This window comes from Nestor notabilis, unplaced genomic scaffold, assembly GCF_000696875.1.
Source record: "Nestor notabilis isolate BGI_N333 unplaced genomic scaffold, ASM69687v1 scaffold11251, whole genome shotgun sequence".
Lineage (NCBI taxonomy): Eukaryota > Metazoa > Chordata > Aves > Psittaciformes > Psittacidae > Nestor > Nestor notabilis.
In genome coordinates, this window is record NW_009915263.1 from 36,908 (window position 1) to 50,062 (window position 13,155).

Consider the following 13,155-nt stretch of genomic DNA (forward strand, 5'->3'; position numbering starts at 1 on the left):
ATCTTAACACTTGACCTGATTTTTCAGGTTTACTACATATCTGATGTGATGTAGTAGTGTTTCTTGTTGCTATTCTTGTGTACAGTGTGGGTTTCCATACTTGCCTGGCTCTTAAACAGTTTCTTTTTCGCTTGCTTCCAAATCACTTAGCATAGTTGCCTTCAACACGTTGTCATTTCTACCAAATGAATAGATTGTTAATTAAAAAAAAAAGAATATTGGCAATTACAGTTGGGTGTTTGGTTTTTTTGGGTGGGGGGGGATTTCTTTTTGTTACTGTTTTTTTGTTTGGGGTTTGATTTTTTGAGTGGTTTTTTTGGTTGGGGTTTTTATTTGGTGGTGGGATTTTTTGGTTTGGTTTTTTTTTTTTAAAGTGCATGTCAGGGGCTCATTGGTTTAACTTTTCTCTGTATTTCTACTTCCTGAGTATATTCTAGCTACCCAGCTGGCTATTCTCTCACTGTTTACTGAGGACATGTCAGGAAACGTGACTCAGTATAACCAGGCAGATAGCTGCCTTAAGCTAAAACCAAACATCTTTTGTGCTGGTCTTGGTTTCAGTCACGTAGGATATTGATGGCTTAGTAAGTAGTTAAGAATATTGGTTACACACCCCCTTTCCCTTGGTCAAGTTTTTCTGTGAAAGTGCAGAGACCAAGGGAAGTTCCAAAGTAAGAAAATCTGTGTTAAAATCACAATACTCAGTAGGAGAGGGTGGGAATGCCCTTTTCCCCTTCCTTTTCGAGTTCCTGAAATTGCCCAGAGCAAACTCTTCTTTTTGAAAGTTAAGTCTGCCCTTGTTGGTGATGGAACTGAAACAGAAAACAGACAACTGACCTGTTTCTACAGGAGTGCTTTCCTGGTGTTTGTACTTTAGGACGTGCGTAAACCCTTGAACTGTGAACCTGACAGCTTCAAAAACACTGCAAAAATTTTAATGAGACTGTACGGCAGTGAAGTGCTAACTTTGTTTTAAAAGGTGAAACAAAAATGATGATGACAAATATGACCTGACTGGAAAAAGAGATGAATATTTGACTTTTGTTTATTCAGAAGTAAGGGGCAAAGGGCAAAACTGTCAGGTGGCATAGCTGTAATCTGTCCCAGTAAAAAGGGAGGATCATTTCCCAGCAAAAATGTGGGTCTCATGCTGAAGGCAGTAACAGGGAGGTTGTATCTAGATATGTCATGCTGACATTTAAGATTATTCACTTTTTTTTTCCCCCCCAGCAATTCCTGGAAAACAACCCACTGTATTTCTTTAAGAATTTCAGCCTCAAATGCCTGTCACTACTGCTAAGCTGAAAATATTCACAAATCCAGCTGTTACTGTGCATGCCAGTTCTCTTCGTTTTCCTTTTGCCTCATGTTATGTATGTGCTTCCTTTTTAAAATACTTACACCATATCGTGTTTTATTGAAGTCAGTAGATCTAAATCTTCCATTGTTAAATACAAAAAAATCTTGCATATCTTTTGCAGTTTTGATGTTTTAGTTCCATTTTCAGCTGATGTAGAGAATTTGTAATCTCCAGCAGCTTTCCCCAGACACAGGGTGTGGCTCTTCAGACTTGAACTGTACAGTCCTGTTGCTGCTTACTTAAATTGAATCAGCCATACTAAATTAAGCCAAACTACTTTTCTTTATAGCTCTTCCTTCTACATTTGGAATGAAGCATATTTGTACAGCTGGAATAAACACAATTTATCCAGTGAGCTCCTGGGTGGAGAGTTTTGATACGTAGTTACAGAACTCTTTTTAGTGCTAAAGATTAAAGAGGAAGTGAATTGTTTAGTAATTTTGCAGCTGTTCATAAAACCTCCAAGGTGTCAGTGTCTCAAATTTTTTTTAGTAAGTTTTTTTCATTCTGGAGGTTGGAGGGTAAATATCTTGTGGATAAGGGTTGGTTCATATAATTCAATATTTTAAATTGTAACTTCATCATAAAGAACAATTATTAAATGCCTGTTTAATTTTGTCTACAAAAGACTGATCATTATTCCTGTTTATTCTTTTGGGAATGAGTCTTCTGCTTGTTAGCTTCAGAGGTGGGAGTAGGGGTTGATGTAAGTTACATTTCTAAGACCTGTGTGATGGTAATGGGAAAGGGATTTCTGTATGGATCACAGTTTGTATATTCCAGTCCAGTAGCTTGATCTGACTGAAGAGTATTTCTTTGGAACAAGTAAACTTCTTTGATTATAACTATTCAACTATTTAACTATTTAAAATATAAACCTATTGATAGGAGTATGTGACATTAAAACACTGCACTAGTAGACAGCCAGGGATCAGGCAATTGATTTTTGAAATCAATGTGTTTCTTTCCCTTCCCTTCCAACACCCCATTTTCACATTTTGTCTTGCAGTTTTACCCATTCCTGTGAGTTTGTGCCTCCCCACCCACCCACGTGTAAACCACGTTTTTTGTGCTTTCAGCTGTGTGATTTTGAAGTGCTTTAACTGGTAACGGTTTTGCAAATCACTGTTAGTCGTGCCCCTTCTGTAACATGCCTATTTAGTAGTATGTACTTCTGCTAGGAAGCGTTTGTGTTTTTTAAAAAGCTTCCTCCATTCAGTGTCCCAAGATTTCTTCAGGGGGGAAAGAGGGGAAGTTTTATGAGTAAAGAATATGCTTTTTTGGTAACAAGCAATTGCAGTTTTGAATCATTGGATCACTGGCCCTCTTGCACACTTCTTTGGGTTTCTTGTGGTTGAAGCCAATTACAGTTTAATTCTCCTGGTGCTGCTTCTTGAATTACATTGTCCTCTGGTCTTTAGTCTAATGGTGAACACAGCCATCGTTTTCCTTCCATGAGGAAGCAGTGATGCCCAGAGCCATTTGCACATTGTCTCGGAAAGCTATATTGAGAATGCAAGTGAACAGATTCTGTTGAAACAGACACACGATAAACTGTGGGTGACCCTACTAACAAAGAAAATGTAATACTGACTTCAGTTGTATTTATTCTGAGACATCTCACGTAACATTTTTGCTTTTCCTTATTCCCTTATATTCCTGCTTGTAATTCTAAGCCATCAGAAGTATTTTTAAAGGACTGAGCACATCTCCAATACAGTCTTATCTAAATATGCACTACTTTGCTGTGTATAGTGACATATTGTGAATTAAAGCAGTGCAAGAAGACAACCTGATAGCAGTCTGAGTTGTCTCTGGTGAGAGGAGCACCAGTAAGTCACTTTTTGTTCTAAATAAAAGAAGGCAGTGGAGTTACCAGCAGAACACAGGCAATGTTTGGCTGGGAAGGAGTGTTGCATTTTGAAATAAATAGGGTTTAACACATTTTAAACATGTTAATTGAAACATCCAAAGTTAACACAATAACAGTTATCTAAAGTGTTCTGAAAGCAGATTTTCAAAATAGTTTCATTTTTCTATGTGGGGAGGAAAAAAGAAAGAATTCAAGCAAGTGTGAAACTCCTTTGGTGTAAACATTTATAGTGTTGACTATAATGATAAATCCTAAAAAACTTCCTTCTGTAGCTCTGTATATGCCTTACATTAAAAAAAAATCAGTTTTTAAAGAGGGGTTTTTTTTTCCTGTTGTCAAACAAGTCATGTTTTTCTTGTTCTTTTAAAAGAGAATTATCTGTGCTAATAAAAGCCACAGACAGGAGAGAGATGTTCTGATTGAGCTTTACTGCAAGGCCACTAATGGAAAGAATGGAAGTGGCCAGGTCTGAATCTCAAAAATGACATAATGACTGGAATTTTAAAAAGAATCTTATTTTGGTGCTTAACACACTTCAAGGCGTTTAAGATTTTCACAGTTGCATCTTCATGCACGGAAGGTCATGATATCAGGACTAGCAAGAGAATCGCTACTTGAATGACTGCATATTTGACTATTTTTGCTATGGTACACTTATATGCAGGTTTGCTAATACTATCTTCCTTTGAAATGCATTTTAGGAAAAATTTTGAAGGACTGAACAGTTCTTTTAGCAGCAAGTGCAGCAAAACAAAGAATGGGTAAGACAGTGTTTAGAGGCCTAGTGGAAAGAGAAGCAGTATTTGTCATATGCTAGTTTGACAAACAAAATTTTGTTTGTATAGATATTCTTTGGGGTGGAATTATGGGATTTGCAGGTTAGACCACAGTGAACCTGAAGCATACAAAGTCTCATGCAAGCAGTTTACTCATTTCAGCTTTCTCTTACTGGCTTTTTTGCACACTGTTATCATTAATTGCAGCATTTACATTAACTTTAACTCTGTAGGAAATGAAGTCTGTTTATTTTAGTGTATGTTTGCACCATGGGAGCTGCTCTTTTGACTTAATTATAAGGGCCTAGAAAAATAACCACTAGATTACACTTTTAGGAAAACAGAAGATTTCAATGAACTGGTTTTAAAACAACTTCCCTCACCTCATAGTGTGTGGTTACTTGACATTGGTAAATTCTAGCAGATCTTTAGACTTGTTGAATATGCTTTTTCAACATTTTTCTTTTTTTCCTATGTGTTGCCAGTCCAGGCTATTTGTAGGGAGAAGGAGGACCTCCAGTATTCACTACTGGAATGTAGTGAGCATCTGTGTAAATCTTTTATATTTGTATTTATCTGACTTCCAGTCATAAGTGTAGTTTAGTATCTCTTACACTAAGCCAAAGTGTATTTTGGTGTGTGACTGACAGGTGGAAGTCACACAGGTCACGTACACAGTGTGCAAGCAGACTGAGAAGCTGGCGTTAGCCTGAGCTCCAAGATGGAGATGCAATTGCTCCACCTTCCAGCAGTTTATCTGATCATTGGTGCTCATGGTTACTCTTGTGTGTTCTTGCCTGGGGAAGCTATATGTACATGAACATGTGGGAAAGTACCTATTGTAATTAATAGCGGAAGGTTTTTTATTCCCCTCCCCAATGGCCATTTACCAAAGATTTTAAGGTGCATTTCTAACGGTTCTCTTGTCATCTTTTGTGCACAGATCTGCCCCTTCCTTTGTAGAATTGCTCTGCAGACAACAAAAGGATAATGTTGCATGTAGTTATATCCTGGTGTATTTCCCAGAGTCTGACGTAAGACCTGTCATTTTCTCCCCTCTTACTCTCAGCTCAGATTTTAGACTGGAGGGGTTATGGGGTGAGGGTGAGGCTTTGAATCAGAACAGAAGATTAATTTTAGGCTCTGCTAAACCACAGCATTTAATTCTAATCTGCTTGAAACAGCAGTGCAAGGGCATTGGGTATATGAGTAGAGTAGCGATGGGTAGACAGAGCCTGTGGAAATGGCACCTTGTTTTGGGGGCTTTGGGTGTGAGCTTGTGCCTCAGAACATTTCTGCCTGTGTCCAGTAGTGCTACTGGGATAAGTATTCTAAAAGCTTTCTCACAGGTCTTCCTGCAGTGGTGGGTTTGGATTGGTTGCTAGATTCCTAAAATCTATGGAAATGATAATGAGCCCTCTTATTAGTAGAGAGTTACTAAGTAGAGGAATAAATCTATTAGCTGAACTTCAGTTAAATTTGTACAGCTATTGGAATCCAGTTATTACTGCTCTTTGGTTAACTAGAAGCGGCACTTTCAAATACAGCTGAATATGTCTCTTGTCAATGAAAGCAGATTGTCATTGCAATGGTAAGATAACAGTAAAAGAATTTTGGCGGTGGCTGGAGTCCTTTGGCTGTGTAACACAGTGACACAAATGCTGGATACTGCATGTGGCACTGTAGTGAGGATCTTACTGTGAGGGCACCGGCTGTTATTTCTGAGTTAGCTGCCATGACAACTGTGCTGCTGGTGAATGCCCTGGGTGGATGTTCTTGCAGAGAGCTGAGGGTCATTGATATTCTGAGTGTTTCTCAGATTACTGCAGGCAGTAGAGACCCCTTCCTGTAGTTCTGCCAATGTTTACTATTATCACAGTGTGTAAAATATGCAAATGCCATTGACAGGTATCTGGGAAAGAAAAAAGCTGATTTCCCTAAAAGCATTTTTTTGGTTTACTTATTTAATTACATGGTTTTACCAAACGGTTCTAAGTTTCTTAGCTTCTACATAGCTTTTGTTGCCCGATCTCATTTGGATGTGCAGTGTTAAAAAGAATAGGGAACAGTTATACAGTAAAATTTTGATCTGTTTACATTTAAAAAATAGTTTGCTACATGCAAGCACTTTTTTTGTGGGGTTTTTTTTGGTGGTTTTTTTTTTTTTTTTTTTTTACAAGGAAGTTACAAAGTATTTGGTGGGATTTCTTGTGGCATTTTTGGTTTTAATTGTTTCTAGAGCAGACACTTGCTCCTTCACAAGCTGACTTCTTATTCACTTTTGAGGAGTAAGTTTTGTTCCAAGGTCCTTGGTTTTGTATTTTTAAAGTATGACTGAAACATTATTTTCCTTTCTGATCCTTACTGAAATACATTGTGACATCATCCCTGGGAGAATTAGGAACAGACGGAGCTGCAAAGGGCATGGACTCTGTATTTCTTTTTTCCTTGAATATGGAATACCTTTTAATAACAGGGGAATAATTTTTTGTTTAACAGAACATCTAAACATGGAAGTTAAATGCCTTGGGCTATAAAAGAATATATTTGTAGATGCAGTCATTTTAACTGAACAAATTTTTCCATAAGTAATTAATGTAAGAATACAAGAAGCTTTGATATTTGAGTGGTGTTTATAGCTGGTCTTGTCAAAGTCATCAGCATGAATGTGCACTTATAGGCAAAAATGTAGGTGTTAAATATAAAAGAAGGGGTTTTTGGAGGTGAGGGGCAGTCATATTTTATTCTTTTGACCCTGAGGATTCCTGTACTACTGGGAGAGCCCAAGTACTTGAGAACTGGAGTGTTTCTGTAATAAAAATAACATTGTGAAATCACTGTGAAAAGGAAAACACAAACTTTTTGACTGCTGCTGACTAACTGAAGTATTCAGAAGTACTGCATTTGTTTATTTTTGTTTGTATATTTTGCTGTCAAGGTGACATGCTTGCAGGACTTCTTTGGAGATGATGATGTCTTCATTGCATGTGGGCCTGAGAAATACCGGTATGCTCAGGATGACTTCGTGTTGGATCACAGCGGTAAGACTATACATCCTAAACCCACTGAAATAGTCAATTTAATTGAGAACTCTTCCTAAACCACCCAACCCCCCTGTTTGATCTTCAAGAGTTGTGTGATTTAGGAAAATATGCAGGGGAATACTTTTTCCTATGGATTAAAAAGTTTTTTCAAACTATCATCTGAATTCTGTAAATGTGTGCCACCAAAGCTGTTTAAATCATAGAATCATATGATGGTTTGGGTTGGAAAGGACCTTAGGATCATCTAGTTCCAACCCCCCTGCCATGAGCAGGGACACCACACACTAAACTATGTCACCCAAGGCTCTGTCCAGCCTGGCCTCGAACACCGCCAGGGTTGGAGCATTCACAACTTCCTTGGGCAACCCATTCCAGTGCCTCACCACCCTCACTGTGAAGACCTTCCTTCTATCTAATCGAAACTTCCCCTGTTTAAGTTTAAAGCCATTACCCCTTGTCTTACCACTACAGTACCTAACGAAGAGCCCCTCCCCAGCATCCTTGTAGGCCCCCTTCAGATATTGGAAGGCTGCTATGAGGGCTCCACGCAGCCTTCTCTTCTCCAGGCTGAACAGCCCCAACTTTCTCAGCCTCTCTTCATACGGGAGGTGCTCCAGCCCCCTTATCATCCTCGTGGCCTTCCTCTGGACTTGCTCCAACAGCTCCATGTCCTTTTTATGTTGAGGACACCAGAACTGGACACAATACTCCAAGTGAGGTCTCACGAGAGCAGAGTAGAGGGGCAGGATCACCTCGTTTGACATGCTGGTCGTGCTTCTTTTGATGCAGCCCAGGATACGGTTGGCTTTCTGGGCTGCAAGCGCACACTGAAGCCTGCTCATGTCGAGTTTCTCATCAACCAACACCCCCAAGTCCTTCTAAAATGCACTAACAAATCTGATCTATTCTCTTGGAAAACAGACCCTGTCCCTTAAGTCACATGCAAAACAGCACTGAATTTTAAAAGGTTCAGCCGTGGATCTAAAATCTGCCATAAATGTTCACTTTTAACATCTGCAACTTTAAGAAGATTCCCATATTGCTGTTCTCATGAGATTTTTAGAAAATCACAGCTATAACAACACTCATTTCAGGTCCTGCTAGACAATTCACACATTCCAGTCTTGTCTGCTATAGACCAAGTGTTGAACCTGTTTATACTGTGAAGTTGTAGGGGGTGTTGGGTGGGGAAGGAGGTGAGACAAAGTGGGACTATGTGCCATACTCTCTGCCGCTGAGAGATCATGAATTTAACTTGTTTATAAAAATTGTTTTTCTGTTAAAGAGGAACTTCATAAAGTAAGTTCAAGGAAAACACTTTCTTCTACCAGGGAGTTTTAGAATTAGCTTAGAATATCGATATACATGCTGGGGTTTTTTTTCCTCCATGTTCGTAGAATCATAAAATGCTTAGGTTCGGAAGGGACCTTTAGAGGTGATCTAGTTCAATTCCCCTGCAAGAAGCTGGGACATCTTCAACTAGATCAGGTTACTCAGAGCCCAGTCCAACCTGGCCTTGAATGTTTCTTGGGATGGGGCATCTACAACCTCTCTAGGCAACCTGTTCCAGTGTTTCACCCTCATCATAAAAAAAATTCTTACCTATATAGTCTGAATCTACTCCTTTTTAGTTTAAAACCATTAACCCTTGTCTTGTTGCTACAGGACCTACTAGACAAGTTTTTTCTTTGTCGTTTGCATAATCACTCTGATTTTCTTTTACAAAAAAATTAATCTGTGGTAAAGAAATCTTGCCCTGGCAAGAATCAGATTATTTGAGGAGAGCTTCAGGTTGTGAATAAGAGATTGGGGTTTTTTTGCATTGCTCTGTTAACTGAAAGCAAAAGCACTTGCTGTTTTTCTAATTTTTACAAATGCTGTAATTTCATTATAAAATCTTTAGTTACATCAAGAAGTATTGGTATATATCTAACCACTGGTCCATACATTTTGATGGATGGAGGATTCAGCTGGCTCCCATTCTGTTGTTATTGCCAATATACTACTTTTCCAGAACTGCCTGATTGTGTTGATTCAGCTAGTGTGAAGGTGACAAGAAGGGTACTTTTTTAGCGCAGTTTTTGACTATCCCTTCATATGCAGGAATGGAAGAGCATGGTTGTATTAACTCACACTGCAGAACTCAGTCTGGGCAAAATAATAATTTTCCTTGCAGATTTTATGGCCGTAAGTTTGCTTTCCCCATTACACCATGCACAGACTAATTGGTGTCATTTCCTATCTGAGAACCCAGTGCTGAAGGGTTTTTTCTTCCTTCTTCTCTTCAGCTTTGTTGGCACTTGCTTCCTCTAATAAGTCTGGAGGTCTTAATGGGGAAAAGCAGGTTAGGTACAGAGTTAGGAAGATGACTTGAATGGCAGGGCATGCAGCTAAACTTTTGGTGATGATGTGGCATTATAATGATGGCATTGACATCGTAGTGATGAGTAACAGGGACAAACATAGAAGGGAAATTTATATGATTCCATTGGAAGTGATTTGCAGTGGATGCTAACTGTAGGAATTAAAATATTTCAAAAATGTCAATGAATGTATGCCTATTGATTTCTTTCCCATTTAGGTTGTCCTTTATTTAGTGATATATAGCTGATGGTAAATGGTAATAATCTGTTGTCTCAGCCTTTTGGAAGCAATAGACATTTTTCACCTCTTTAAAAATTGGTCACAACATCAGTTTCTAGCAAAAAAAACCAGGTTTCTCTGTGCAGTTGCACTATATGAAGCTGCTATTATCAGCATGTAGGATTTACTGAATTATCAGAACAACTTTGGCATCAGCTGACTTCTTTGCTCTTTCAGCAGTGTGTAGGTACAAACTTGAATTACAGTAATAATCCAGCTTCAAGACATGAAGAAATAGCACATGCAGAATGTTACATACAGTGTTTTAGTAGCTCAAATCTGTTTGTATGCTATGTAAGTTAAAGTTCTGAGATGCACTTGTAAATTTGTTTCATTCGGTTGGTCAAGCACGTTTAGAAATTACTGATGTTCATTTTCTGGATAATAAAGAGCAACAGCAGTGTTTGGAGGAACCCTGTACATTGAAGTGTTGTCAAATCTTTATCTGCTTGCTTTGCAGAATGCCGTGTTATGAAATCCTCTTATTCCCGCTCGTCTGGTATGAGACATAGTGGGTCCAAAAGTCCAGGACCTTCACGTCGAAGCAAATCACCTGCCTCAGGTACTACTTCTAGGAAAGAGCTGAACTCATAAAACATATGAAAGTTAGAAATTGTTTAATGGGATGAAAAAACTGTTGGGTCTGTCTGGAGTACAAGTGCCATGCTTTCTTTCCTGAGAGGAAAAGAATTGATTGGGTTGGTTTTTTTTTCTTTTTTCTTTTCCTATTTTTTCCTTCAGTTTTTCTCATAGATTTAATATTAATTTATAGTAAAATCTGCATTTATTTTTGAATCCTGAGAAGAAATGTGGTTTCTATTTTTTAATTAACAGACACAAAAGGTTTCAGTTTATGAACACTGGAATAATTTGTGCTAATTGTACACTTGGGATGTGTTTTCAGCATGGCATTTGATTTTCTTGAAGTCAATTAACAGGATGGTTATGTGGTTAAATTTATGTTCACCGAACTAGAGTATACTCTTAAGTGTTTTGAATTTGGACAGTTTCTTCTATACAAGCCAAATACTGTCAGAAATACAGAAATTTGCTGTTTCAAGTAATTTTAGGAGATGTTCTGGAATGTTATTGCCCATTAACAGAGAATCTGCTTTTTTTCTTCTTGTGCTTCCTGTAATTGCAAACAAAGGTTCACATTGTGTTATGGAACATACGGTGTTCAGCCAAACTGCTGGCAAATCACTGAGTCTTTTACGCAAATTAATAGAAGGGAAAATTTCTAAATACAATAAAACTTGATTTTTTTCCCTCAGACCTGGAGAAGTAGCCCTGAAATCAAATAATTGAATATATAAATATATATACTCTGTTTTGAACATAACTATACATAGTTACTGATAATACAAACTCCTGTGCGTGTATTCAAACTGCAACATGATCCATCTTCTTATTTCCATATTAATATGTGTTTTGCCTCATTGATGTTGTTTAAAGTAATCTTATCTCTTTGAGTTCTTTCGAAGTGGAATATTTATCATTTGTTCATAAAAAGTTGAATATTTAACTGAAAAACCTCCAAGAAGGATTGCAGTAACAACAAAGCAGGAAGGGCAAGGTTCACAACTGATGTATATTTCATGCAATCCTGTTGACTCCAATGAGATTTTATGGATATCTGTCAACAGTGAATTTTACACTGAGTATTTAGAAATCAGTGCTGTCATTCCCTTACTTATTTCTACTTGGACACCCCTTTGGTCAGGTTAATTTTAAAAAAATTATTCAAACTGTCTGGTATTTATCCTTCTATTTACTTGCCATTTTTTCTCATGTAGTCTTTACTTACCTTTATTTACCCTTCTTCCTTTCATGCATGTTCACAGCTGTTTAATAACTTCTTTCCTTAATGTCTTTTTCCTTTGTGTCAAATATATGAGTACAGTAAAGAAGGGTGGCCACTACTCCAGTGCTCATTCTTCAGCAAAATCCCCAGGTGAGCCATTACTGTTATGGCTGTATATCACTAGTGTGTCTCCTCCCTCTCCATTTCCTGTATTCTTTTCACTTGTATTTGTGAATATTTTCAAGCTTGAAACACACTTTTGCATTTGCTGAGCCAGAGACATAGTGGGTGTAGGCTTTTTGTTGAAGTAAATTGCTTGAGTGAAATAATATGTGAGGCTTCGTAGTTGTTGGACTTCTGCTAATGCTGTCAAAATTAAATTTATAATGGTACAGTTTGACTACAAGTAGAAGAGCATTCTGAGGCGCACTACACTGTATGTGTATTCTAAAGCATATTATAATAGGAAATTTCAACCAGTGCAGAAAGGCAGGGATAAAAGTTGCTGAAAAAGGTATGAAAACACATGTCATAGTGTTTTCATTTTCTTTCCGGTTTCTCATCTTCCTTTGTTTTCTTTTGTTATTTCAGCCTAAAGTTCTAGACAAACTCAAAAGTTCTTTGAACCTTTAGTGAAAGTATCTCTAAAAGGAGAAACATGCATTTTGATTAGTTAATAAGTTGAGACTTTGGACCATGCTAGAAATTAGCAATTTAAAAGGTATTCATAGGTTTTTCAGTTTTCAATATTCCAGTATGCTAAAGATTGGTAGCCTAATATGTACTATTTAAAAGAACAACAGAGAAGATTTTTTTTTTTCTGTATATTCAGGCTGCTCTACATGTTTAAAGAAACCTCAAAAGAAATTATACTTAGGAATTAGATAAGAAAGGTAAGTTTCATATATACATGAAAAAATCAGCAAATGAATAGCAGTAGCAAAGTTTGTGCCAGAAGTGAGTACAGATTGCTTGTGTGGGTTTTGAGGGGGGAAAAAAAAAGAAAAAGAAAAAAGTACTGCTGTCTGAAATAGCAGTGTTGTGGTTTAAGCCCAACTGGTAACTAAGCACCACACAGCTGCTCATTCACTCTCCCCCCTGCAGCAGGATGGGGGAAGAGTACTGGAAGGGTAGAAGTGAGAACGCTCATTGGTTGAGATAAGAACAGTTTCACAATTGAAATAAAGTAATCATAATAATGATGATGGTAATAAATTGGAATGAAACAGAAAATAACAACGGGAAGTGAAACCCAAGACAGGCAAGTGATGCAAATGAAAACAATTGCTCCCCACCAACTGACTGATGCCCAGTCAGTCCCTGAGCAACGGCCTCCCTGCCATCCATCCCACTTGTTTTATTGCTGGGCACAATGTCATGTGGTATGGAACATCCCTTTGGTCAGTTGGGATCAGCTGTCCCAGCTTGTCTCCTTGCCAACTTATTGCGGACATCCAGCCTACTCACTGGTGGGGCAATGTGAGGAGCAGAAAAGGCCTTCACTCCATGTAAGCACTGTTCAGCAATAACTAAAACATCCCTGAATTATCAAAACTGTTTCCAGCACAAGTCCAAAACATAGCCCCATACTAGCAACTATGAAGAAAATTGACTCTACCCCAGCCAAAACCAGCACAAGCATTTGGCTGATTCCC

General features: G+C 38.0%; 1 protein-coding gene across 1 annotated transcript in view; it reads left to right on the plus strand.

Moving 5' to 3' along the window:
* DCLK2 (doublecortin-like kinase 2) overlaps nucleotides 1–13,155 on the plus strand; it is a gene marked incomplete at its 5' end in the record, with an annotated part of 85,304 nt that overhangs the window by 36,904 nt on the left and 35,245 nt on the right. Inside the window, 3 exons of the mRNA XM_010024057.1 lie at nucleotides 6,948–7,050; nucleotides 10,157–10,258; nucleotides 11,600–11,650. Coding sequence (XP_010022359.1) covers nucleotides 6,948–7,050; nucleotides 10,157–10,258; nucleotides 11,600–11,650 — 256 coding nt within the window. The remainder of the gene's footprint in view (nucleotides 1–6,947; nucleotides 7,051–10,156; nucleotides 10,259–11,599; nucleotides 11,651–13,155) is intronic.